This window comes from Oryx dammah, unplaced genomic scaffold (assembly GCF_014754425.2).
Source record: "Oryx dammah isolate SB20612 unplaced genomic scaffold, SCBI_Odam_1.1 HiC_scaffold_10, whole genome shotgun sequence".
Lineage (NCBI taxonomy): Eukaryota > Metazoa > Chordata > Mammalia > Artiodactyla > Bovidae > Oryx > Oryx dammah.
In genome coordinates this window covers 63,064,940-63,092,242 of record NW_024070194.1, presented here as the reverse complement: position 1 = coordinate 63,092,242, position 27,303 = coordinate 63,064,940, and the positions used below count along the sequence as shown (strand labels likewise).

Here is a 27,303-nt window from a genome sequence, read left to right as displayed (position 1 = left end):
TTTGCCAGTATAAAAAAGAAAATTTGGGCTATCATTTACATATATGTCGATTATGCAAGTAGAAAAATAAAAATCTAACCATTATGATAATGTGACTAGGTTTGTAGATGCAAAATACAATACACAAAAATTTGATACATTTCCCTAGAAATAGCATTAAAATATTTTAATATATCAACTAACTTAGCATAGAAATAAAAGCTCCTAACATTAACATAACAAAGACAAATAAGACCTTTATTAACAAAATCATAATATTCATTGTGTTACGAAACATTCCAAAATTGAGACATTTAGTATTTGTTAATGAAAAGATGTATATTGATAGCCTATACATCTCTCATGTGATGTATAACTTCATTGCAAGTGTAGAATTTGACAAGTTAATTCTAAAATTTACAAGAAAGTGCAAAGGTCAAAAATAAATAAATTCTCATAAATAACAAGGTGGATTCACTTGCCCTACAAAATATCAGGACTTACTTTATTATAATCATTAAAGGTCTCAAGTATTGGTATAGGAGTAGACAAGGCCAACAGAAAAGGATAGAAAGAGCAGAAACAGATCTTTTTATGCAGTGATATTCTCTAGCAACATCATACCAAAACATACATATCTAGGAGATCCTATTTAGGAAGCTATAGCAGAAAGCCAGGTGATAGCAGGAAAGGAATAAGGAGTCAGCAGACTGTTGTTGTTCAGTTGCTCAGTGGTGTCTGACTCTTGTGACCCCATGGACTGCAGCATGCCGGGCTTCCCTGTCCTTCCCCCTCTACCAGAGCTTGCTCAAACTCATGTCCAATGAGTTCATTATGCCAAACAACCATCTCGTCCTCTGTTAGGCTGTATATTGTCACCCTGCTTGTTTAACTTATATACAGAGTACATCATGAGAAACACTGGGCTGGATGAAGCACAAGCTGGAATCAACATTGCCGGAAGAAATATCAATAACCTCAGATATGCAGATGACACCACACTTATGGCAGAAAGTGAAGAAAAACTAAAGAGCCTCTTGATGAAAGTAAAAGAGGAGAGTGAAAAAGTTGGCTTAAAACTCAACATTCAGAAAATGAAGATCATGGCATCTGGTCCCATCACTTCATGGCAAACAGATGGGGAAACAGTGGAAACAGTGAGAGACTTTATGTTTTTGGGCTCCAAAATCACTGCAGATGGTGACTGCAGCCACGAAATTAAGACGCTTGCTTCTTGGAAGAAAAGCTATGACCAACCTAGACAGCATATTAAAAAGCAGAGACATTACTTTGCCAACAAAGGTCTGTCTAGTCAAAGCTATGGTTTTTCCAGTGGTCATGTATGGATGTGAGAGTTGGACTATAAAGAAAGCTGAGCACTGAAAAATTGATGCTTTTGAACTGTGGTGTTAGAGAAGACTCTTGAGAGTCCCTCTGACTGCAAGGAGATCCAACTAGCCCATCCTAAAGGAGATCAGTCCTGACTTCACTGGAAGGACTGATGCTGAAGCTGAAACTTCAATACCTTGTCTACCTGATGCGAAGAACCAACTCATTGGAAAAAATCCTGATGCTGGGAAAAGACTGAAGGCTGGAGGAGAAGACGACAGAGGATGAGATGGTTGGATGGCATCACCAACGCAATGGACACAAGTTTGAGTAGGCTCTGAGAGTTGATGAGGGACAGAGAGGCCTGGCGGGCTGCAGTCCATTGGGTCACAGAGTCAGACACGACTGAGTGACTGAAATGACTGGTGGTATTTTAGAACACAGCATTCTTTTTTTTCCAAAGCACAGCTGCTGCCAATTAATAGGGCTTCTCAAGTGGCGCTAGTAAGAAAGAATCTGTCTGCCAATGCAGAAGACATAAGAGACCCAGGTTGAAACCCTGGGTTGAGAAGAGCCCCTCAAGTAGGGAATGGCAACCGGATCCAGTATTTTTGCTAGGAAAATTTCACACAGAAGAGCCTATAAGGCTACAGTTCATGGGGCTGCAAAGAGTTGGACATAACTGAGCACTGGCTACCAATTATTAGTACTGGTATGTATGCCATTTCCAGACACTAAAATTAACTAACCTCTGTACTTTTCAACTTTTGTAGTTCATTTTCCAGCATTAATTTCTCCTCTGATAATACTTGGAGATCACTTTGAATCTGTATGCATTTCTAAAAACAAATATTATAACTTCATTAATAATGAAAAGCAAACATATCAATATGGACAGGTTATTTGGGTACTTAATTATTAAAGTAAAAAAAGTCTTTATTAACTCATAGAAATCATGAACCACTGGTATTAATCTGCATAGTGAAGTTATAACAGGTGCTGAAAGAGGCCAAGGTACTATGATTGACAGTGGAAGTTCAGAGACTGTGGGATACTATAGTTCAGGATTTCAAAAGTCAAGTGTTTCCAGTGACAATAAAGTCTACTAATATAAAAAGAATAGACAAAAATTTCCAGCTCTCAAATGCATAAACCTCTCTTGAATAAACTAAGTATTAGATCTTTATTTAAGATTATATATCCTGACAATTTCTAGAATCTATCAGCAACATCAAGGACAAAGTGCAAATTCAAACTGAGAGGACTATACTTACAGCCTCTAACATCAGCTGCTCATTCATAGCTCTGAAAAACAAACCAAAAATACCTAAAATGTATTATAATTTAAAATTTTTATTTATGTAGTATCATGTATTTTCTGTGTAAAAAAAAATTAATGTCAATAAGGTTCAGTTCAGTTCATTCGCTCAGTCGTGTCTGACTCTTTGTGACCCCATGAATCACAGCACACCAGGCCTCCCTGTCCATCACCAACTTCTGGAGTTCACTCAGACTCACGTCCATTGAGTCCGTGATGCCATCCAGCCATCTCATCCCCTGTCGTCCCCTCCTCCTCCTGCCCCCAATCCCTCCCAGCATCAGAGTCTTTTCCAATGAGTCAACTCTTTGCATGAGGTGGCCAAAGTATTGGAGTTTCAGCTTTAGCATCATTCCTTCAAAGAAATCCCAGGGCTGATCTCCTTCAGAATGGACTGGTTGGATCACCTTGCAGTCCAAGGGACTCTCAAGAGTCTTCTCCAACATCACAGTTCAAAAGCATCAATTCTTCAGTGCTCATCTTTCTTCACATTCCAACTCTCACATCCATACATGACCACTGGAAAAACCATAGCCTTGACTAGACGGACCTTTGTTGGCTTTTAAACATGCTATCTAGGTTGGTCATAACTTTTCTTCCAAGGAGTAAGCATCTTTGAATTTCATGGCTGCATTCACCATCTGCAGTGATTTTGGAGCCCAAAAAAATAAAGTCTGACATTGTTTCCACTGTTTTCCCATCTATTTCCCATGAAGGGATGGGACCAGATACCATGATCTTCGTTTTCTAAATGTTGAGCTTTAAGCCAACTTTTTCACTCTCCTCTTTCACTTTCACTAAGAGGCTTTTTAGTTCCTCTTCACTTTCTGCCATAAGGGTGGTGTCATCTCCATATCTGAGGTGATTGATATTTCTCCCGGCAATCTTGATTCCAGCTTGTGCTTCATCTAGTCCAGGGTTTCTCATGATGTACTCTGCATAGAAGTGAAATAAGCAGGGTGACAATATTCAGCCTTGACGTACTCCTTTTCCTATTTGGAACCAGTCTGTTGTTCCATGTCCAGTTCTAACTCTTGCTTCCTGACCTGCATATAGGTTTCTCAAGAGGCAGATCAGGTGGTCTAGTATTCCCATCTCTTTCAGAATTTTCCACAGTTGATTGTGATCCACACAGTCAAAGGCTTTGGCATAGTCAATAAAGCAGAAATAGATGCTTTTCTGGAACTCTCTTCCTTTTTCCATGATCCAGCGGAATTCTCTGGTTCCTCTGCCTTTTCTAAAACCAGCTTGAACAACTGGAAGTTCATGGTTTCCATATTGCTGAAGCCTGGCTTCAAGAATTTTGAGCATTACTTTACTAGCATGTGAGATGAGTACAATTGTGCAGTAGTTTGAGCATTCTTTAGCATTGCCTTTCTTAGGAATTAGAATGAAAACTGACCTTTTCTAGTCCTGTGGCCACTGCTGAGTTTTCCAAATTTGCTGGCATATTGAGTGCAGCACTTTCACAGCATCAACTTTCAGGATTTGAAACAGCTCAACTGGAATTCCATCACCTCCACTAGCTTTGTTTGTAGTGATGCTTTCTAAGGTCCACTTGACTTCACATTCTAGGATGTCTGGCTCTAGGTGAGTGATCACACCATTGTGATTATCTGGGTCATGAAGATCTTTTTTGTACAGTTCTTCTGTGTATTCTTGCAACCTCTTCTTAATATCTTCTGCTTCTGTTAGGTCCAGACCATTTCTGTCCTTTATCGAGCCCATCTTTGCATGAAATGGTCCCTTGGTATCTCTAATTTTCTTGAAGAGATCTCTAGTCTTTCTCATTCTGTTGTTTTCCTCTATTTCTTTGCACTGATCGCTGAGGAAGGCTTTCTTATCTCTTCCTGCTATTCTTTCAAACTCTGCATTCAGATGCTTATATCTTGCCTTTTCTCCTTTGCTTTTTGCCTCTCTTCTTTTCACAGCTATTTGTAAGGCCTCCCCAGACAGCCATTTTGCTTTTCTGCATTTCTTTTCCATGGGGATGGTCTTGATCCCTGTCTCCTGTACAATGTCATGAACCTCATTCCATAGTTCATCAGGCACTCTATCAGATCTAGTCCCTTAAATCTATTTCTCACTTCCACTGTATAATCATAAGGGATTTCATTTAGGTCATACCTGAATGGTCTAGCGGTTTTCCCTACTTTCTTCAATTTCAGTCTGAATTTGACAATAAGGAGGTCATGATCTGAGCCACAGTCAGCTCCTGGTCTTGTTTTTGTTGACTGTTTAGAGCTTCTCCATCTTTGGCTGCAAAGAATATAATGAATCTGATTTTGGTGTTGACCATCTGGTGATGTCCATGTGTAGAGTCTTCTCTTGGGTTGTTGGAAGAGGGTGTTTGCTATGACCAGTGCATTCTCTTGGCAAAACTCTTATTAGTCTTTGCTTTGCTCGTTCTGTATTCCAAGGCCAAATTTGCCTGTTACTCCAGGTGTTTCTTGACTTCCTACTTTTGCATTCCAGTCCCCTATAATGAAAAGGATATCTTTTTTGGGTGTGAATTCTAAAAGGTCTTGTAGGTCTTCATAAAACCATTCAACTTCAGCTGCTTCAGTGTTACTGGTTGGGGCATAGACTTGGATTACTGTGATATTGAATGGTTTGCCTTGGAAACGAACAGAGATCATTCTGTCGTTTTTGAGATTGTATCCAAGTACTGCATTTTGGACTCTCTTGTTGACCATGATGGCTACTCCATTTCTTCTGAGGGATTCCTGCCCGCAGAAGTAGATATATCGGTCATCTGAGTTAAATTCACCCATTCCAGTCCATTTTAGTTCGCTGATTCCTAGAATGTCAACGTTCACTCTTGCCATCTCCTGTTTGACCACTTCCAATTTGCCTTGATTCATGGACCTGACATTCCAGGTTCTTATGCAATATTGCTCTTTATAGCATCGGACCTTGTTTCTATCACCAGTCACATCCACAACTAGGTATTGTTTTTGCTTTGGCTCCATCCCTTCATTCTTTCTAGAGTTATTTCTCCACTGATCTCCAGTAGCATATTGGGCACCGACCAACCTGGAGAGTTCCTCTTTCAAGTATCCTATCATTTTGCCTTTTCAACTTATATATAAGGTTAGTGTATACTTTGACTAGCATTCCAAAATTTCAATGTTCTTCCTAGAGATACTGTTCGATTGCTATGTATCTTTCCAGAACTTGTTCCATGGATTTATATGACACTTTACATACCTATTCTAGACTTCTTAATGAGCTGGATGTTTGTTTTGTTTCCTTTTTCACATAAACGACATCACTGGATATGTTGTTCTCAACATTTTTTCACTTAACACAACTTCTGAGATCTATTTATATAGGTAAACTCAGATTCCTCTCACTCCCTTTAAATATAACTTCTTATTCCATATCAAGATTTGGCAAACTTTTTCAGTAAAGAGCCAGATAGTGAGTCTTTTACACTTACAAACCAGATGGTCTTGTCACTACCAGCCAGCTCTGCAGTGGATATGGCTGTGTTCCAACAAAACTTTACAAACAAAAACAAGCTTCAGGCTAGATTTGACTCATGGACTGCAGCTTGCTGACAACTGTTCCATAGTACGGATAAACTATTTTTTGGACTAATGAGCTTTTTATTCATTATAATCAGAATTTTTTAAAAGTTTTATTATGATTAACATACTATAAAATTAACTCACTTAAAAGTATATAATTCACTACCTTTTAATACATTCAATGAGTAATAATTGTTGTTGTTTAGTTACTAAGTTGTATCCAACTCTTTTCTGACCCCATGGACTGTAGCCAACCAGGCTCCTCTGTCCATTGGATTCTTCAGGCAAGAATACTGGAGTAGGTTGCCATTTCCTTCTCCAGGAGATCTTCCTGACCCAGGGATCAAACCTGTGTCTCCTGCATTGCAGGTGGATTCTTTACTGCTGAGCCACCAGGAAAGCCCAACAGTAACTATTACCACTATCTAATTTTAGCACATTTTCATCACCCCAGAAAAAAATGTGGTAACCATTAGCACTCACTTGCCATTTCTCCCAGTACTACCTCGGTCCTGACAGTCAGAAGTCTATTATCTGTCACTATATATTTCATATAAAAAGAATTACAAAATATGTGGCCCTTTTGAGACTGTTTTCTTATACCTAGCATAATGTTTGTAACATGTATTACTACTGTGTTCCTTTTATAGCCAAATAAAATTCCATTATATGGATATAATCACTTTATTAATTCATTTATCAGTTTATGGGCATTTGGGTTGTTTGCACTTTTTGGCCACTATGAATAATGCTACTATAAATATACTTGTCCAAGTTTTTGTGTGGACAAATATTTTCATTTCTATTAGGTATAAACATAGAAACAGAATTTAATCATATGTCAACTGTCTATTTAACATTTTGAGCAACTAGCAAACTATTCCATAGCAGATATAGCACTTAAATTCCCACCAGCAATGTATGAGGGTCCCAATTTCTCTACATCCTTGCCAATACTGGTTACTGTCCATTGTTTTCATTGATATTATAGCCATCACAGTGCTAGTGGATATGAAGGGGTATATGACTATAGTTTTAATTCCCTAGTAACTAGTAATGTTCAGTATCTTTTCCTGGGCTTATTGATCCTTTGTGTATATTCTGTGGCAAAATACTTATTTGGATTATTTGCCCATTGTCAAATATGATTATTTATCTTTTTTATGATTGAGGTTAAGAGTTCTTGTGTATATTCTGGGTGTAAGTTTCATATCAGATACATGATTTATGAACAGTTTTCACATTCTATGAATTGTCTTCTCATGTTCTTAATGGTATCATTTGCAGCACAAGTTTTTAATTTTTAAGTTCATTTTTCTTTGGTTGGTTGTTCTTTTGATATCTTAAGAAACCATTGGCTAACTCTAAGTAAAAATACTTACTCCTATATTTAAAAAGTTTAATTTTAGCTATGAAATTTACATCTGGTAATTCTGAATTAATTTCTGTGCATGGCACAAAGAAAAGGATCCAACTTCATTCTTTTGCATATGGATATTCAGTTCTCTATGCACAATTATTAAAAAAAAAGTATTCTTTCCTTACTGAATGGTCTTGACCTCCAGGTTGATAATCAGTTAACCATAAACGTAATGATTTATTTCTGGACATTATTTCCATTCATTCTAGTCCACTGATCTATATAGGTTTATCCTTACACCAATATTACATTGTCTTGAGTACTATAGGTGTATACAGAGCTAAAACTACTGAAGTATGAGAATTCTAACTTTGTTCTTCTTAAGATTTCTTTGACTATTCTGAGTTCTCAAAGCTCTTTTCATCTTGCAAAACTGAAACTCTATACCCATTAAAAAAGAACTTCCCATTCCTCATCCCTCCTGGCAATCACCATTCTATTTTCTCTCTGGGTGAATTTGACTACTTAAAATGCCTCATAAGTGAAATCACACAATTTTGTCTTTTATGACTGGCTTATAATTACTCAGCATTAAGGTCCTCAAGACCCACTCCAGTGCTCGTCTGGAGAATCCCAGGGATGGGGGAGCCTGGTGGGCTGCCATCTATGGGGTCGCACAGAGTCAGACACGACTGAAGCGACTTAGCAGCGGCAGCAGCAAGGTCCTCAAGATTCATTCGTGTTGTACCATATGTTCGAATTTCTTTCCAAGACTGAATAATATTCCATTGTATGAATACGACACGTTTTCTTTATCCATTCATGCATCACTGGATACTTGGGTTGCTTCCACCTCTTTGCTATTCTGAATGATGCTACAGTGAACATGCTGTACAAATATCTCTTCAAGAATGTAATTTCAATTTGGGGGGGTTACATTCCCAGAAATGAAATTGTTGTATCTCCACCTCATGATCCAAACAAATGAATCATATTTTTTGAGGAATTGACATACTATTTTCCATTGTGGTCATACAGCTTCACATTCTGTATGATTGTAATTTTAAGCTTCAAAATTAAACATATCATAAAAATTAACAAAATTAAAATTTTTAATTTTTAACAGTAGTTTTATTTTCTATGTTTCCAATTTATCTGCAATAAACATGCACTTGTATTTATAATGAGGAAAAGGAGTTATTTTAGAAGCTTACCTTTCTAATTTATTTGCCTGATTTTCAAATATTTTCAACATGGTATTCAATTGATTAGTTACAGGAGAAGTTTCTACTGTTAAAAAAAAAAGGAAAACATTTAAAGGTATTACAAATGACAGAGGCTATATGTATATGCTGACAAAACTCACTGCTATATGTGAGAACCAAACAACGAGGAAACAGCAGAAATGTGCAACATATAACAAGGGGACCAAATAAATCAAGTATATCAAGAAGCTAAGTAAACCAGAGACCTTGCTTTGGGAGGGTCAGTACTCCCTGAATATTCAAAGAGTATATTAGGAGAAATCAGCTTTAGAAGAATAAAGTTCAGAATTTCTTATAGGTAAGAAAGTATTTAATAATGCTTGTATAAAAAGTAATATGGTATAACAAACAATATTTTAAAATTAATCCAATAAAAGCATAGCACATAATTTTAAATTGTGTCCTGTATGCAGTAAAAGTTTACAAAGAAATAAACTATTATTTATGTCACAATCTGAAAAACAGTTCTCAAGAGGGAGAAAGGACCCTGCTATGGACTGAATATTTGTGTTCACCCAAATTCATGTTAAAATCCTAATCTCCAATACAACAATAATTAGAGATGGGGTCTTTGAGAGAAAATTAAATCATGAGAATGGAGCCATGTGAGACACAAGAGAGCTTGCTTGCTCTCTCTTAGTGGTCTCTCCATTATTTAAGGACACAGCAAGATGTCCATCTGTAATACAGGAAGAAAGAACCTGACCAGGATGGAACTCTGATTTGAACTTCTCAGCCTCCAGAACCATGAGAAATACATTTCTATTGCTTAATCCACTCAGTCTATGGCGATTCGTTATGGCAGCCCCCCTAAAATGGGCCCATATCTACAATTCTACTAGTTCAGGAATTTCAACTCAGTAGCATAGAACATGTAGATGAGAATATTACATATCCACTGCCAAATGGAACAGCTTAGGAAATCATCCAATTGCTCTTCCTCAAGACCTCATTATGAATGACTTTAAAACAGAAGAAAAAAGATCAGAGAATCCAAGTCTCACTGAACTGTTCTATTATAGTTAAGACCCTTTTCTGAGCAGAGTGTCTCCAGTTAACAAAATGGTTTCAAAGTTATTTTCAAGTAGCCAAATTTTTTCCTTAAAAATTATGAGTAAAATTTCTACTTGTATATTTTACTTTTTTAGAACGGTTTTATGATGAGATGTGTTCCACTGGTCTATAAGTGGACATAGAGACCTCTGTTTTTGTCCATGATGGTGCATCAGGGACCAGAGTTACACTTTCACTTTAAACCTATTAAAAACTGGACAAATATATGATATAGTATTCAGACACCAGAAAACAGAAGAGACAAGGCAGTAATCTCTCACAGAAGGAAAACAAAGAATTGCTCAATGATGACCCTACCTTATTGCCTGAAGTTCCAGACCACAGGCATAAGGACGGGAAACCCAGATAAAGTTACTGGTCTCCTTTAGTTCAGAGACAAGGTTTAGAGCCTGGAGAGGCCAAAGCAGCTAGAATTCACAGGGCACAGTTTAGACAGAAGACAGCTGCATAGATTGAGGAAGAGCGAGCTCCACAGACATGCAAATGGTTCCCCCTAAAGCAGAGAAAGACTTTTACTGTCTACTCCAAAGCTCTAGATATCTTTCTATCCAATCTGGTCAGTCAGGGCTGCCTCAGATCAGAAGTCTCTATAGATCTTGGGAGTACTGTAGAATGTAGAACAGGCCTTCATTTAAACATGACACTGTTAGAGTTTATAGCTGAAGCTGAAAGAACAGGATTACCATCAACTTTTCCAACCAAGTCTTATTTTCCACTTCCAAAACAGTATTCCACAGTACACATGCTTGTTTGAAAATTCTCCCCAGGATTAAGACATAAAAGAGGCAGTTTCTCCTTTCTGTTGATAAGTAGTCAGAAGCTTGAATTCTACCAGCTCTTTATACTCATGAATTGATAGGTACTCAGCTACAGTCAAAGTATAAGTGTATATGGGATGATCTGTAATTCACAGTAACAGAGTCTACAAATGACCTCTTAAATTTATCACTGTTCCTTCCTCCAAGGTCTACCACCTCTGCAACATTTTTGTAGCATATTCTAATCATAATTAAAAATCCTCCACTCCAAGTAATAACATGGAACTCCTTAAAAATGAGTCTATTAAAAAAAAACAGTATTTTTGGTAGGCAGTAGCTAACTAAGAATTTCAATATTTACTTGATAGCCAGCTCAACTGTATGGCTCCAAACTCCAGGGAATTTATGTTTTAACTTAACAAGCATTATTTTAAATTATAAAAAATTATAGAAATATACATAACAGAGGTTATTAATACAATGACGTTTAATGAGTAGAAACTTACGTGGCCTCATGCGAAGAGTTGACTCATTGGAAAAGACTCTGATGCTGGGAGGGATTGGGGGCAGGAGGAGAAGGGGACGACAGAGGATGAGATGGCAGGATGGCATCACTGACTCAATGGATGTGAGTCTGAGTGAACTCCAGGAGTTGATGATGGACAGGGAGGCCTGGCGTGCTGCAATTCATGGGGTCGCAAAGAGTCGGACACGACTGAGCGACTGAACTGAACTGAACTGGACACTTAGAACATACAGACAGGTAAACTGTTACAATGCTGAATGCCTAGGCTGAGAAATCCAATAAGTCTATGTTTGAATTCCTATTTTGTCACTTAGAAGATCTGTGACACTGTGATAAGTAAAGCGTTAGATCCTCAAAAAAAAAAAAAAAAGAAAGAAAGAAAAGAAAAAAAAGAAACTTACGTGGCTCAGTCACAGAAACATCTGTAATTTCTTCAGTTGAGTGTGTTTTTATGAATTCTGAAATAATTAATAGTTATGTTTCAATATCAATCATATATATCAATTGAATTTAAATTTCACAGTTTTGTAAATAACTCATTCAAGAGAAAATTCTTGGGCTTCCCTGGTGGCTCACTGGTAAAGAATCCGCCTGTCAGTGCAGGAGACACAGGTTTAGTCGCTGGTTGGGGAAGATGCTGCATGGAGCAGAGCAACTGAGCCTGTACCACAACTATTGAGTCTGAACTCAGGAGCCTGTAAGTCACAACTACTGAAGCCCAAGCATGCTCTGCAACAAAGAAGCCTGTGCACTGCACCTAGAGAGTAGCCCCAGCTCTCTACAACTAGAGAAAATCCTGCACAGCAGTGAAGACCCAGCACAACCAAATGTAAGTAAATATTTTTTTAAAAAGAGAACACAAAAAGTCTAAGAAAAGCAACAAAACTGCCAATATTGTAGATCCTCTAAATCAGGCAACAAATTGTAACATTTTAAAAAATGTGCGTAACAACTGAGTGATGTGAACTCACCATTTTCTCAACAAAACTTGTTTTTCCTCTTATATTCTCCCATCTAATCTCCCTTCCTTTCATATCCAAATCTGCCCCCTTTCCTCTTTTATTTGTACTCTAATACAGGCACTTATTACACATTTAAGATACAACAGTTAACTTCCCTTTCTTACTCCCAACCCCCAAATTTACCTTCTCTATGTGGCCAGAATAATCTAAAATTCAACATGCCACTTCCCTATAAAAAAAATTCAATGATTCCCTAATTAAATATATTGGCCGGGGGGGAGAAAGTGTTCCTTAGCACAGAATCTAATCTCTTGGCATAGGCTTTCTCCTATCTTATCCCTTCCTATTACTCCATACTTGAATACCATACCAGTAGTAAGGTGGCTCTAGTCGGACACGACTGAGCAACTTCACTTTCACCTTTCACTTTCATGCACTGGAGAAGGAAATGGCAACCCACTCCAGTGTTCTTGCCTGGACAATCCCAGGGATGGGGGAGCCTGGTGGGCTGCTGTCTACGGGGTCGCACAGAGTCGGACACGACTGAAGTGACTTAGCAGCAGCAGTGATAAAGAACCCACCTGCCAATGGAGGAGACAGAGGAGATACAGGTTTGATCCTTGGGTTAGGAAGATCCTCTGGAGGAGCACATGGCAACCCACTCCAGTGTTCTTGCCTGGAGAATCCCATGGACAGAGGAGCCTGGAGGGCTATGGCCCATGTGGTTGCAGAGTTGGACATTGTTTTACCCAGAGTCCGAGTCCCCAAAACTGAGAGAATAAGACGTCCACAGCAATGCAAAAGCATAAAGGGGTTTTATTTCTAGCTCGAGCCAGGGCTCCCGTCTCATCCAGCGCAGTGGAGTCTTGATGAGAGCCCCGAGCCCAGATTTTCAGCAGTATTTATAAGTTTAGAACAAAGACAGGGAGTTGGCAAGGGTTGATTGGCTGCAGAGGTTTCCTGGTATTTACTGATTGGTCAGTTGTCATCCCTCTGATTGGCCAGAGTTATCATCCCCAGAAGCATGACTCAGGGATTATTTTTGGCCTAGTGCACCCCTCTGAGCCTGTCATGGCTCTGGTGAGGTTGTAACATTCCCCCCTGTCTTTAGATCATATAGAGGAATCTTCCTCTTTGTTCTGGGGTACAGTTTGATATTGTTGTCTAAGCACAAATAGTTGAACTATATTAATATGCTCTTTTATAAACATAATGAGCCTGTTGAGGATGCATGGGCCAAAGGTGAGTATTAGTGAAAGCACCATAAGAGGTCCCACAAGGGTGGAAATTAATGTTGTTAGCCATGGAGATTGTTGAAACCAAGATTCAAACCATCCCTGCTGGGCTTTTTGCTCTCTCTCTTGCTGGGCTAGTCTTTTTTTTACTTTTGCCATAGATTTTTTTATTATCTTGGTGTGGTCTGCATAGAAACAACATTTTTTTCCAGGGCCGCACAGAGCCCCCCCTGCTGCATAAAAATTAGATCTAGCCCTCTTCGGTTTTGCAAGACCATCTCGGACAGGGAGGTCAGCGATTTTTTTAGGTGACTAATTGACTCTTCTAGGCGGGTAATATCTTCATCTATGGCCGCCCGCAATGAAGTAAATCCCTGGCCTTGGAGGGACAAGGCTGCTATCCCAGTCCCTGCCCCAGCAATCCCAAGGCCGAATATGGTCGCTGTGGTGATGGCTGTAATAGGTTCTCTCTTGGTTCTGCCTTGTATCATTTGACCGGGTGTTTGTTTTTGGGCCCAGTAGTTGTACATTATCTTTTCAGGGTGGTACAGGATTTTGGGCATTATAGTCACTATTACACAGAACTCTCTGTTTTGATTAAAAACTGATGCATGTAAACATGGAGTTAGCCTGAGGTGTGAACAAACCCACCATCCTCCTGCCTCAGGCACAATCCAATCTGTCTTATTTAGTCTTGTAATATTGGCCACCTGGGCACAGTGGGGCTTTTTACCTTCAAAGATAGGGCATATGGGAGGGGGCCTCCCATACATAACTTCGAAAGGTGTTAAGTCCAGCTTGTAGGGGGTATTACATGCATGGAAGAGGGCAAAGGGAAGGAGAGTAACCTAGTCCCTGCCAGTCTCTATCGCCAATTTTGCCAAAGTTTTTTTTAGAATCCAATTTATCTTTTCAACCTGTCCTGAGCTCTGGGGATTGTATTTACAATGCAGCTTCCATTTGGTCTCCAGAGCTAAGGCCAGTCCCTGAACAATCTGACTCACAAAAGCAGGTCCATTATCAGAGCCAATAGTCACTGGCAGCCCAAATCTAGGTACTACTTTTTCTAGGATCTTTTTAGCACCCACCCAGAAAAAGTATCTACCAAAACTAACAGATAACGGTACCCATATTTGCCTGGTCTTACCTCTGTAAAATCTATCTCCCAGTGTTGCCCTGGCCTCTCTCTCTGGTACCTCATTCCCGTATGCTGTCCTTTTCCCGGCTTCATCATCTGGCACGCTTTGCAGGCCTGGACTATGTCTCGTATAGTCGCCTGTTGTCGGGGAAACCGCAAACGTGCTGTCTGTGAGAGGGTTAGAGTCTTTTTTTCTCCGGAATGGGTGGTCAGATGTAGGTGTGTACAGAGGTGTTGACCCAACTTGGTTGGAAGTATCAAGTTGTCATCCTGGTCCCGATACCATCCGTTTTCGCCCTCCTGAGGGCTGGCATTTTCTTGAATCCAACTGAGATCAGAAGAGGAATACTTGGGGGTTGCGGGCAAGGTTCCCATACCTCGGGGTGGCAGCCCCACAGTTAGTATAGGGGCTGTGCAGTCCCTGTCAGCCACCTCATGAGCCGCCATATCAGCGGCTTGGTTGCCTCGAGCCTTGATGTCTCTCCCCTTTTGATGTCCAGGGACATGTACTATTGACACTGCTCGAGGCTGTTGGATGGCTGCTAAGAGTCTGCGGGTCTTAGGCAAGTTTTTAACTTCTTTTCCCTCGGCTGTCAAAAAACCTCGCTCTTTATATATATTAGGCCCTGGATGTGTACAGTGCTGAATGCATACTGTCAGTATAAATAGTGACTTTTTTCTTCTGCCCTCTCCAGAGCCTGTATTAAGGCTATTAGTTCTGCTTTTTGGGCGGAGGTACCCGGGGGAAGGGCTTTAGCCCATGTTATCTTCCCAGAGTCATCAACTATTGCGGCTCCAGCCTTTCTCTGTCCATCTTTTATAAAACTGCTTCCATCTGTAATCCATATCAGCCCATTGTTATTTAAAGGCACATCTGTTAGGTCTTTTCGTAGTGCCGTCGTCTCAGCCAATATCTCACTACAATCGTGGAGGGGGCTGTTCTCTGGGTTGGGTAAGAGAGTAGCCGGGTTCAGGAAGCAGGGTGTCTGGAAGTGTATCTGTGGGGTGTCCAGCAGCAAAGCCTGATAATGGGTCAAACGGGTGTTAGAGATCCATTTACCTGGTGGCTGCTTCAGAATCCCTTTGATGGCATGGCGAGTGTAGACCAGGAGTTGCTGTCCATAAGTCAGCTTGTCAGCATCATGGACCAGGAGGGCAGTAGCGGCAATGATTCGGAGGCAAGGTGGCTACCCCGCAGCCACCGGGTCCAGTTGTTTGGATAGGTAGGCCACTGGTCGCCTCCAAGGCCCCCACTGCTGCGTCGACTCCTTTTTCCATTCCCCATTTTTCATCTACAAACAATTGGAAGGGCTTGGACGGGTCAGGGAGAGCAAGGGCTGGGGCTTTTAGTAGAGCCTGTCTGAGTTCTTGAAAAGCCCGTTTCATTGGCTCAGTCCAAGTCCAGTTTTTTTTTTTTTTCCTACTTCCTTTATATAGTGCCCGGGCCTTTTCAGCAAATTCCAAGATCCATAGCCGGCAATACCCAATAGTCCCAAGAAATTTTCTCACTTGTTGAGGAGTTGCCGGCTCAGGGATCTGCAATATGGCCTCTTTTATGGCTTGCGTCAACCATCTCTGTCCTTGTTTTATTTTATACCCTAGGTATATGACTTTTTGCTTAGCAATTTGGGTCTTTTTTGCATTAGCTCAGTACCCCAAGGGTCCCCAAAGTTTGAAGGAGGTTGCCTGTTGCTTTTAGGCATGCTTCCTCAGTGGCTGCGGCTAGCATAAGATCATCAACATATTGCAATAGAACAATGTTGGGGTGATCAACCTGGTACTCATGGAGGTCTTCACCCAGAGCCTCATTGAATAGCGTTGGTGAATTTTTGAAGCCTTGTGGAAGTCGAGTCCAAGTTAGCTGTCCTGAGGTCTGGCTGCCTTCTTCTATCCATTCAAATGTGAAGATCTCTTGGCTCACGGGGGCCAAGGGTAAACTGAAAAAGGCATCTTTTCAAGTCTAGGACAGTATACCAGAAGTAGTCTGGCGGGAGGCCACTCAAAAGGGTGTACGGGTTAGGGACGGTTGGATGTATATCATTCACCCATTTGTTGACTTCACGAAGATCCTGCACAGGCCTAAAGTCCGTTCCCCCTGGCTTTCTTACAGGTAACAAAGGAGTATTCCATGGAGATCAGCACCTTTTAAGAATTTTTGCCTCTAAAAGCCGTTGTATATGTGGTGCGATTCCTCACTGGGCTTCTAGGCTCAAAGTGTATTGTTTTACCTGGATAGGGGTGGCGTCCGATTTCAGTTTAACAATGATGGGAGGCCTCTCTGCTTGGCTAGTCTTACCCCCGCAGTTTCTGTCCAGGCTAGAGGGTATTTTTGGACCCAAGGTTGTACATTGGGGTCAGTGGCCATGAGCGGCTTTGGCTGATACAGTCTGTATTCGTCCCTCAATGCCAGAGACAAAACTTGTATGGGACGTCCGGTCCCATCTAGAACTGATATCTCTCCGTGGTCAAAGTGAATTTGGGCATTGGCTTTAGATAGTAAGTCTCTTCCCAACAAGGGTGCTGGGCATTCTGGTATCACAAGAAAAGAGTGGGTCACCTGCTGGGCCCCCAAGTTCACTTGACGTTTAGTAGCCCATCCATATCGTTTAGTCCCGGTGGCCCCTTCTACCCAGCTGGTCTTTTTAGACATCGGTCCGTCTTTCCGGTTAAGGACCAAGTATTGAGCTCCCATGTCCACCATGAAGCCAACCGGTTTCCCCTCCACATGTATAGTTATCCAGGACTCGGGGAGGGGTGCCAGGCCCTGACCCCCATAATCGTTATCCTCTCCTGCATATAGGATGTGGGCCCCTGTGGAGGACACGGAGGATATCACCTGCTTGGTGGGTCTTTCCCTTAGGTTTTTCTTGGGGCACTTACTTTTCCAATGTCCTATCTCCTTGCAAAATGCACACTGGTCTTTTTTAAGTCCTTGCCTTGCTGGCTTCCCTTCACCCTTTGAATGGACTTTCCTTGTTCTCCGAGAACTAGCTCCCTGTTCCACCCCTGCAAAGAATATCTGGGCTAATTCTTTCTGATTCCTACGGTATTTTTTTGGCCTTGAATTTTCTTTCTTCTCACCTAATGCGTTCTTCCCTTTCCTCTGGAGTCTCTCTATGATTAAAAACCCTCTCTGCTGCCCTCACCAGGTCTTGGAGGGATTGCTCTCCCAACCTCTCTTTTTTTTTTGTAGTTTCCTCCTGATATCTGGGGCTGCCTGATTCACGAATGCTAGCATGACTGCTGCACGCGACTCATCGGCTTGTGGGCCATGGGGGTATACTGCCTAAAAGCTTCCATAAATCTCTCAAGGAAAGCTGCCGGGCTCTCATTTGGCTCTTGTCTAACCAGATTTACTTTAGCCAAATTTGTTGGCCTCCTGGCGGCCGCTCGGAGGCCGGCCGTGAGAGTCTGGCGGTACACTTGGAGACGCTCCCTACCTTCAGCGCGCTTGAAGTCCCAGCAGGGCCGTGTCAGGGGAAATCCCTCACCAATCAGGTTAGGCTGCGTAGTGGGTCTCCCATTTACCCCCAGCACATTCTTTCGTGCTTTTGACAAGATCCGTTCGCGTTCCTCTGTAGTAAAGAGCACTTTTAACAACTGTTGACAGTCATGTCAGGTAGGGTTATGAGTGAAAAGGATAGATTCTAAAAGGTCAATGAGGCCTGAGGTTTTTCAGCGAATGAAGGGGTCTGAGTTTTCCAGTTGTAAAGATCACTGGTGGAAAAGGGCCAGTACTGGTATGTCCGTTCTCCGTCTGCTCGGGCAGGCCCCGCCCGAACTGGAAATGCCTGGACTGTGGAGGAGGGGGCTTCCGGGTTGTTTTCTTCCGCCATATTGGTGATGCCCCTGGTTCTTCCCTGAGTCCCTTGGGCGGGGCTTCCTTCCCGGGCTGGGGCCGAAGGCTCGGTATCCCTTTGTATCCCTCCAGAAGAGACCTGAGGAACCTGTGGGAGCAAAAGTGGATCCGCATAGGGGGGCGGGGAGAGTTCGGTCTCCAGGTCGAGTAAATTGGGGTATAGTGAGGATTCCTGGAATATCGGTTACACCCAGTTGCTGCGCTCTTTGTCTTCTTTCTCTTTGGATGCTTCCACGACTAGTACCTGCAGACGTAATGAAGCTGAGGACGGGGAAGAGGGAAGGGAAGTGAGGGGCTGAAAAACAAAAGGTTTTAGCCAGGCCAGGGGGTTTTCCACCAGGTCCTGCCAGACCAGAATGTATGGAGTTTGGTCTGGGTGCCCCGAAGGGTAGGGGGCGAGCACCCTCTCTCTGACCGCTTGAATAGTAGGCAGGCTGAAGGTGCCTTTTTGTGGCCAGCCGACATCAAAAGCAGGCCACTCGGCAGAACAAAAAGTTACTAACTTGCTTTTCTTCACCAGCAATGATAGATTTCTGTGCTCTAGACTTAAAATCAGAGAAGTGGTTAGTCATAAGAGATAAAGGAGTAGAAGTTGTTTGTCCCATGATCACAGAAAAGTACACTGGGAGCCAAAAGAGCACACAAAGAGCAAAAATGGTGCCGGCAATCACGCAAACACAACAAACACAACAGATAAACAAATGCAAAGTGGCCACCAACAACACAACACTGGGTCTTCTTGAATTTCCACTCAATCTTACCTGCAGGATGTTCACAGAGCCAGCTGCCCCCCGCCCCAGCTTGATGCTGGGCCTTAGCCTTACGCTGGACCTAATCCAGTAACCAGAGCCAGCCGCCTCCCCGGCACGATACTGGGCCTCGGCCTTACACTGGACCTAATCCAGTAACCAGAGCCAGCCGCCTCCCCAGCACGATACCGGGCCTCGGCCTTACGCTGGACTTAACCAGAACTAACACCGGTGCTCAGGTATCTCTCCTTCTAGTGAGGAAACCCCTTCTACCGGGAGAATGTTATTCTTCCCAGTTAAAGGGATCCCGGACAAGCCCCATATATTTTGCCCAGAGTCTGAGTCCCCAAAACTGAGAGAATAAGACGTCCACAGCAATGCAAAAGCATAAAGGGGTTTTATTTCTAGCTCGAGCCAGGGCTCCCGTCTCATCCAGCGCAGTGGAGTCTTGACGAGAGCCCCGAGCCCAGATTTTCAGCAGTATTTATAAGTTTAGAACAAAGACAGGGAGTTGGCAAGGGTTGATTGGCTGCAGAGGTTTCCTGGTATTTACTGACTGGCCAGTTATCATCCCTCTGATTGGCCAGAGTTATCATCCCCAGAAGCCTCAGAAGCATGACTCAGGGATTATTTTTGGCCTAGTGCTTCTGGTGAGGTTGTAACAGACATGACTGAAGCAACTGAGCGCACACACACACAAATAATTCCCTATTCATGCTGTTTCTCATGCTATACCCTCTTCTTAATCTTACTGATCCACAGTTGTTGTTTAGTCACAATGTTGTGTTTGACTCTGCAACCCCATGGATTGTAGCCCTCCAGACTCCTTTGCCATGGGATTTCCCAGGCAAGAAAACTGGAATGGGTTGCCATTTCCTTCTCCAAGGGATGTTGCAGACCCAAGGATGAAATCCACATCTCCTGCACTGGCAGGCTGATTCTATACCACTGAGGCCACCAGGGAAGTCCTTTAAGGTTGCATAAAACCTTAAGTCTCTCAGGCTGAACAAGCTGGCTCCTTTCTGTGGAATCACTGCAAATAACATGTATCTTTTTCATGCATTACAGTATATTAAGATAATACATAATGTGCTTGTATCCATATCATGTTGTGGAGTTTGAGGGTAAAAACCAAGTTTTACTAATTTTGTATACTCCCAGAATTTGGAACATAAGTTGATAAAAGATCAATGTTGATCTTTCTACTGAAAAGATCAACGACTATTGAATATCTTTAAATTTATCATATAATTTATATGGCTATAAATTTTTATACTTTAAATCTCAAAATGTTAGTGTATTTAGGAAACTCTATAAAGGCTGGACTTGTGCAAAATATTATCACCTTCAATTTTCTGCTTCATAATTTCATAAGTTTGCACATCTTCTGGTGGAATTCCACTATCCCTGTTAAAATTTAAATAAATAAAACATATCAAACAATTTAAGAACCAGAATATATGCTCTAGACATATGCAGTTTGTAAAATAAAATTTAATGTTTTCTTTAACCTTTATTCAGACATTAAGGTAAATTATCTAGTAAATAAGTAAAAAATATCAAACTATGTAATTCTATGAATTCTATATATTGACAGAATGTATTCCATGGATATAAGTGGGCATATTCCATGAATATAATTAGGCATACCATGTATATGATGTATTCCATGAATATAATTAGGTATACCAACAACCACATAAACGAAACTAGTAAAAAATATATTTGGTATAAGCATGACATTTCTTTGTATCAATGTATTATTAATATGTAATCAGTTGTTAAAAGCACAAGTTCTGGAGTCAGACTACTTGGCTCAAAACCTGTTTTATCCATTTACTAACTATGTGATCTTGGGTAAGTCATTTAACCTGAGCCTCAGTTTCTTAATCTATCAAAATTGGGTATTAGGGTACCTATTTCATAAAGTAGTTGTAGGACCAAAAGACGCACATAAAGTTACTAGGAAAATACCTAGCACACATCTGATGCTTAAATTTCAAATATTAACATATGAAATTAATCCTATGCTTCACAATAGATAGCACAGGTGAATTTATAACTGAACCTCTGAACCAACGCTCTGTTATGCAGTTCCCATTGAAGCCAACACAAGTATCATTCCTTTCATTCCTTTAAGTCTAGTAATTGACATATGGAGATATCAGTGAAGTTACTGCATAATAAATAGTAGCCTCTACCAACTATGGGTATTTTCTATTTTAACACTGTAAAATGAAAGGATTTTGTTCATGTTTAATGTAACAAAATGGTTGTTGATTAAACAAAGTTTTATTAGGAAAGTTACTATACCAGATATGGTTAGGGATAGGGGAACAAATGTGTTGAATTCAGGTATTCATAAAAATTCATATTTATTTACTATTTATTACACGTGATAGGAAATATGTAGATGTGCATGACTGGTTCTTATCTTAAGAAAGTAACAATCTTGACAGGAAAACTTACACATGAATAATCAAATTAATAACTTATGAAGTTACATTGGTAGCTAATCATTGATTAATTCACAAGAAAACTATTAGGTATATTATTTGTTGTCAAACAATAGGGGACAAGAAAGAAGTGAAAAAAGAAGAGATCACTATAGGATGGATTTCTCAACCCCAGTACTATCGACATTTTAGACTGGATAATTCTTTGTTGTAGGGGCCTGTCTTGTATATTTTAGAATGCAGCATCTCTGACCTGTACCTAGTAAGTGCCAGTAGCATTCTCCCACTTCCTAGTTCTGACAATCAAAGTGTCTAAATACAAATACAAATGGCCTCCGGGTGCACCAAATAGCCCTCATGTGAGAATCAGTGCTATAAAGAAGCTCTACCATGGCACTCTATCAACATTACACAGGTCCATAAAGTCTACATAAATAATACTTGACAGCAGCCAGATCCAAATCTTAATAGAATGTCCTAAAATTTCTGCTAGAGAAAGAGAAGATAAGGCTGGTGAAGAGAGTCCATTAGATAGCTTCTCATTCCTATCTCATGGAAGACTGACACAGACTTATTTTTCATCTATCCCCTATTTCCAGTTGAACACAGGGCCTTCTACCCCTCTCTTCCTTACAGCCCAACTGAAGGATTCCGTTAAGACTATAAAGATGCATACAGCAGAAACACAACACACAAATCAACCATACTCCAATAAAAAAACAATCAAAAATAAAATTATAAAGATGCATGGCTCTAGTTTAGACTTTGCTCCTTTCATGTCAGCAACAAATTGCTTCTCTAGCCTGTCACCTGGTCCCTTCTGCTCTGTGTCATCCTACGGAACAAGGAGCACAGGGAGCTGACACCATGCTGATCCTGCTCTTGCTGTTGGCCTAAGTAATTCAACACCATTTGTGCCCACTGTTTCCGTACTACCTGAATATTCCGAAGTATGACAAGCCAGTCTCATAGCTACCACTATGCTCCTACTTCGGGGCTGCCTGCTTGCCAATAATGTTAACAAAAGTATGTTTGAAAAATAGTTTTAAGATACAATGAAAGGGGATAGAAAGTACTGAGGAATTTTAGCAGAATGAATTGGAAATAATTGGGCAAATTATGAAGTTTATGAAGATTATAAATCAGATAATACTAAGTGAAATATCTCAAAACTGGAATTTTGTTCAGGCTAACTTCTCACTAAGGGAGAAAATGTCTGATATTCATACAGTGGTGTTATGTAACAGTAACACCGGAATTCCACTGACCCAATTGGAAAATAGCTCTGCCCTGAGCCATTCAAGTTTCTGCTAACTGCCCTGGCCCCTCAACCTTCCCAGGATCCAGCACCTAAAGGAGTAATCCTTAGCACAAACAGGACCCTGCTTCGGTGATAATATCTATTCTAATCAATTGGTGCCCATATTATCCTGGTTCTTCATATATTTGGCACTACCACCAATAACAGAACAGTATGTGCCTAAAGAATATAAATTACACATGCACATTTTTTTCTAGTACCAAAAAATTTTTAAAAAGGGAAATTATAGTTTGGGTTGGAAATAAAAGCAGAGTAAAAGTATTTTATGTCAAATATAGAAGGAAATGCTGCCATTTGTGACAATATGGATGAACCTGGATGATGTTACACCAAGTGAAGTAAGTCAGAGAAAGATGATTAATGTGTTATTTCGCTTACATGTAGAGTCTAAAAACTCAAATTCTTAGAACCAGAAAGTAAAATGGTGGCTGCCAGGGTTGAAGAGGGTTAGGAAGACGGGGTAATGTTGGTCAAAAAGTACAAACTTTCAGTTATAAGTTGAAAAAAGTTCTAAAGATCTAAAGTACAGCATGGTGTTTACTGTTCATAACACCACTGTTATCATATACCTGAAATTGCTAAAAGAGTAGATCTGAAGTGTTCTCAAGGAAAAATAATAACCACAGAGGTACAAAATATTCTATGGAGATACCCTCTGAAGATATTATACGATGATTTACTCATCTATTTCATTTCAAGAGAGCTAAACCTCAATAGACAACAGAAGTATTCTTATAATCATTCATTTTAATCTCCCTCCCACCTACCAAAAAAAAAAAAAAAGGATTTTCTCAACTATAAAGTAGTAATTCATTCTTTGGAATATATCCCTGTTCATATGCAACACCAGTGTTGGTGTTCTGGAATAATGAAATATTTCACTATGCCTTAAATATATTATGCTGCTAAGTCACTTCAGTCGAGTCCAACTCTGTGCGACCCCAGAGACGGCAGCCCACCAGGCTCCACCATGCCCGGGATTCTCCAGGCAAGAACACTGGAGTGGGTTGCCATTTCCTTCTCCAATGCATGAAAGTGAAAAGTGAAAGTGAAGTCACTCAGTCATGTCCAACTCTCTGGGACCCCATGGACTGCAGCGCACCAGGCTCCTCCGTCCATGGGACCTTCCAGGCAAGAGCACCGGAGTAGGGTGCCATTTATGGAAGCCACCAAATCAGAGAAAACTGAGAAAAAAGTTTATAAACCAGATATTTCGAAGCCAGTAGTGTTCAACAGAACTTTCAAACAATAGCTACATGTGGCTACTAAGCACTTGAAATGTTCTGAGTATGACTAAAAAATTGGTTTTTTAATTAAATTGAATTTTAATAGGCACAGGTGCCTAGAACCAGTCCAAACCACTAAAAATTTCAAGTAGGAGTGAGCTAATTATATCTTCTAATTTGATTTAGAAGCTCTATGTACAGTATAATACCTGAACCATTATCTTATAAGCATTACTAATTATATACCTACTCTTACTTTTTAAAATTCTTTTAACACTTTTAACATTTTACTTACTTGGGTTTAGACAACAGTTCTCTGAAGTTGAATTTAGACCCTTCTTTAAGGCGATTTTTCAGTTCTTCAAGTTTGTGTACCTGCTTTACTATTTGTGCAATGCTTATACTGACTGTTTTATCCGGTGTTGGAAACTCTGCTTCTGAAAAAGTTTGATCTTTGCTTATCTAAAAATAATAAAATTATCCAATTACTTGGGAAATACTCATTTTGCTCCCATACCTCAAAGAAACTTCATTTCACTTATCATATCTAAATAAATTTTAGATCTATAGCTATAATCAAATACTAATTTTACAAATATATGAGCAACTCCCTAGCAACAAAATTACAGTAAATGTTGGTTTTTATATGTCAAAACTCAAATCCAATCTTCTGTTTATTTTTTTTAATATATAAGGATTTTAAATAAGTTAAATAACAATTTTAGCAGGATCAGTTACAGGCAACTCAAAATACTTAAAAAAGAATGCTCTATGTTCGATACAGGATACAGGATGCTTGGGGCTGGTACATGGGGATGATCCAGAGAGATGATATGGGGTGGGAGGAAGGAGATTCAGGATTGGGAGCTCGTATACACCCATGGTGGATTCATGTCAATGTATGGCAAAACCAATACAGTATTGTAAAGTAAAATAAAGTAAAAATAAAATTAAAAAAAAAAAGAAAAGTAAATAAAATTTTAATTAACAACAACAACAAAAAAAGAATGCTAATCCTTGGGATGAGAGGATAAGTTGGGAAACAAGTAGTTAAGCCATAGTCTTTGGGGCATAGCAAAGAGAAATTCTAACACTGGGAGTTTAAAACAGATATTTCACCTTACGAATATTAACCTGGAATGGGATTAAAGATATAACAGCACGAAGTACTGGGCAATGTACTAGACGTCTGAGACTGTGGGATGAAGAACAAATGGAAGGGAAGCAGGAGATAAAGAAATACCTTATGGACAAAGGCAAGATCCCAAATAAGAGGACACCAATTATAAACTGAACCTAAAAAGTGACATAGCAATCAGCTACAATTATCCATATACTGCATGTCAGCAAAAATCCACTCTCCATTGTCCCTGTTTATAGCAGTGGAACTTTTCTAACTTGACAGGCAGCATGGTATTAACCTTTGTCACCAGAGGGTCGTGAAAATTTAGAGGAGGAAGAAGCTTTTCTTCCAAGTCCTGTCATCTCTCTGCTGAATCCTAGGGCAGTACACAGTGTAACTAGTAGTCCTCACCTACAGCAAGTTTTAACAGCACCCACCCCCATGGATGGCTTTCCGACCGGTCCCTGGTATAGCACATTCCCCACAGACATCTTCTCTCAAAACTAGCCAAGGTAGAACTAGTGTAATTCTCTAACTCCCTAAAGCTGCCCAGGAAGTCGTTCTGCTGTATTAATAACAGACATAAAATCTTTTTCAAAGTGGAATCTAAAGCCCATAAGGATAGGGACCAGTATTCCTCAAACTGGTGGCAAAAATGTGAAAATGAAAGTGTTAAAAATATCATTAAAGGAACAATAAATTTAAAGAAAAACAAATATAAAATTTTATGAATAAGCATATATCATACTACGAATTTTTACACAGGAGAAATCTTTAAGTTGATAAGGCCTCTTGTCACTTATTTACTATTTTAGTAAATTATGGAAAAAATTTAGTTAAAATTCCATTTCAATTTTAGAAGAATGAGTCAAATTCAGAGTAAGCCAGACAATACAGGAATATTGTGTATAAATCACTAAAAAACATTTTATTCTACCTATTTATTCCTCTTCTTTCGAAGTCAAAATATTATAACCAATAGTTATTAAAATTCTTAAATTTATACTTCAAATTGGTTTTCAAATGAGACAAAATATTAATTTAATTAATAAGAAATGTTATGCTTACCTCTTCCATCTGATTCACCTGTCGCTGAAACCACTTTTAAAAAAAGAAAACAAAAAGAAATATTGACAATTTAATTTCTGCAGTGAAATAAATGAGTCCATATGTCTATGTGTATGTGTGTGTCTGTGTATCAAATATTAGCCCTACATCAAATATCATTTTATCCTAGTGTTCAGAATGGAGCTGATGCCACATAAAACTGAAACATAAAATTTTAAAATATATATAGCAGCAAGTTTGGGAGCTTTTATTTTTCATTTCTTCAAAACTTAGAAAACTTTTTCATTTATATGCATTTCTGTTAAATTATAGTAAGCAATATATTGAACATACCTTAAAAAGAGATTCCAAAATCTGGAAAATAAAGTTTTAATTAAAACACTTAAAAATAAAATTCTCACAACATAAAATATCTAATTCAAATCTCTTGAAATTTTTAATCACCAAAATACACTAGTTACTAAAATACACCTATAAATCTATAATCCAAATCACAACAATTTTATATTTACAGATGGTTTTTAGTATATCTTGCCAAGACAATTTAGTTCTAGGAAAAAAAAGAATTTTCCATCCTTATAGATCTATATTAAAAAAACTCAATTCACATTTATGATTTCATGTATTTTCTTACTATAGATAAGAAAAAAATTGTTAATTTCTCTCAGAAAAACACTATTTTTTCCACAGAGCAGATAGTACAATAATGAAAAGCATCTTATTATTTCTTAAATATAACTTTGCTATACTAAAAGGTCTAAGAATCAAGATATAAAATACTACACTACTACTTGTTTTTTTTAATGGAAAATGCAAAGAACTAGTTTTGGAGATTGAGAAAATGAATACACAAAACCCATCACACAGTCTAAAATACTAATATTTACCACTTTCAAAATGTAATGCTAAACTGATAACCTTTGCCACAAAAACAACCAAACTCAATCACAACCAAGTAAAAATTCTGAGTTACACTATTAAAGAAAAATTTTATTACATACATTTAGGCAGAAGAAAAGTTGCT

General features: G+C 39.5%; 1 protein-coding gene across 1 annotated transcript in view; it reads right to left on the bottom strand.

Annotated features, from left to right (window-relative positions):
* LOC120869233 (coiled-coil domain-containing protein 7-like) overlaps window positions 1-27,303 on the bottom strand; it is a 51,442-nt gene that overhangs the window by 15,915 nt on the left and 8,224 nt on the right. The window contains exons 4-11 of the mRNA XM_040248367.1: window positions 26,613-26,633; window positions 26,280-26,312; window positions 24,384-24,550; window positions 20,431-20,492; window positions 11,544-11,600; window positions 8,734-8,809; window positions 2,583-2,613; window positions 2,058-2,147 (exon numbers count right to left, since the gene is read on the bottom strand). Coding sequence (XP_040104301.1) covers window positions 2,058-2,147; window positions 2,583-2,613; window positions 8,734-8,809; window positions 11,544-11,600; window positions 20,431-20,492; window positions 24,384-24,550; window positions 26,280-26,312; window positions 26,613-26,633 — 537 coding nt within the window. The remainder of the gene's footprint in view (window positions 1-2,057; window positions 2,148-2,582; window positions 2,614-8,733; window positions 8,810-11,543; window positions 11,601-20,430; window positions 20,493-24,383; window positions 24,551-26,279; window positions 26,313-26,612; window positions 26,634-27,303) is intronic.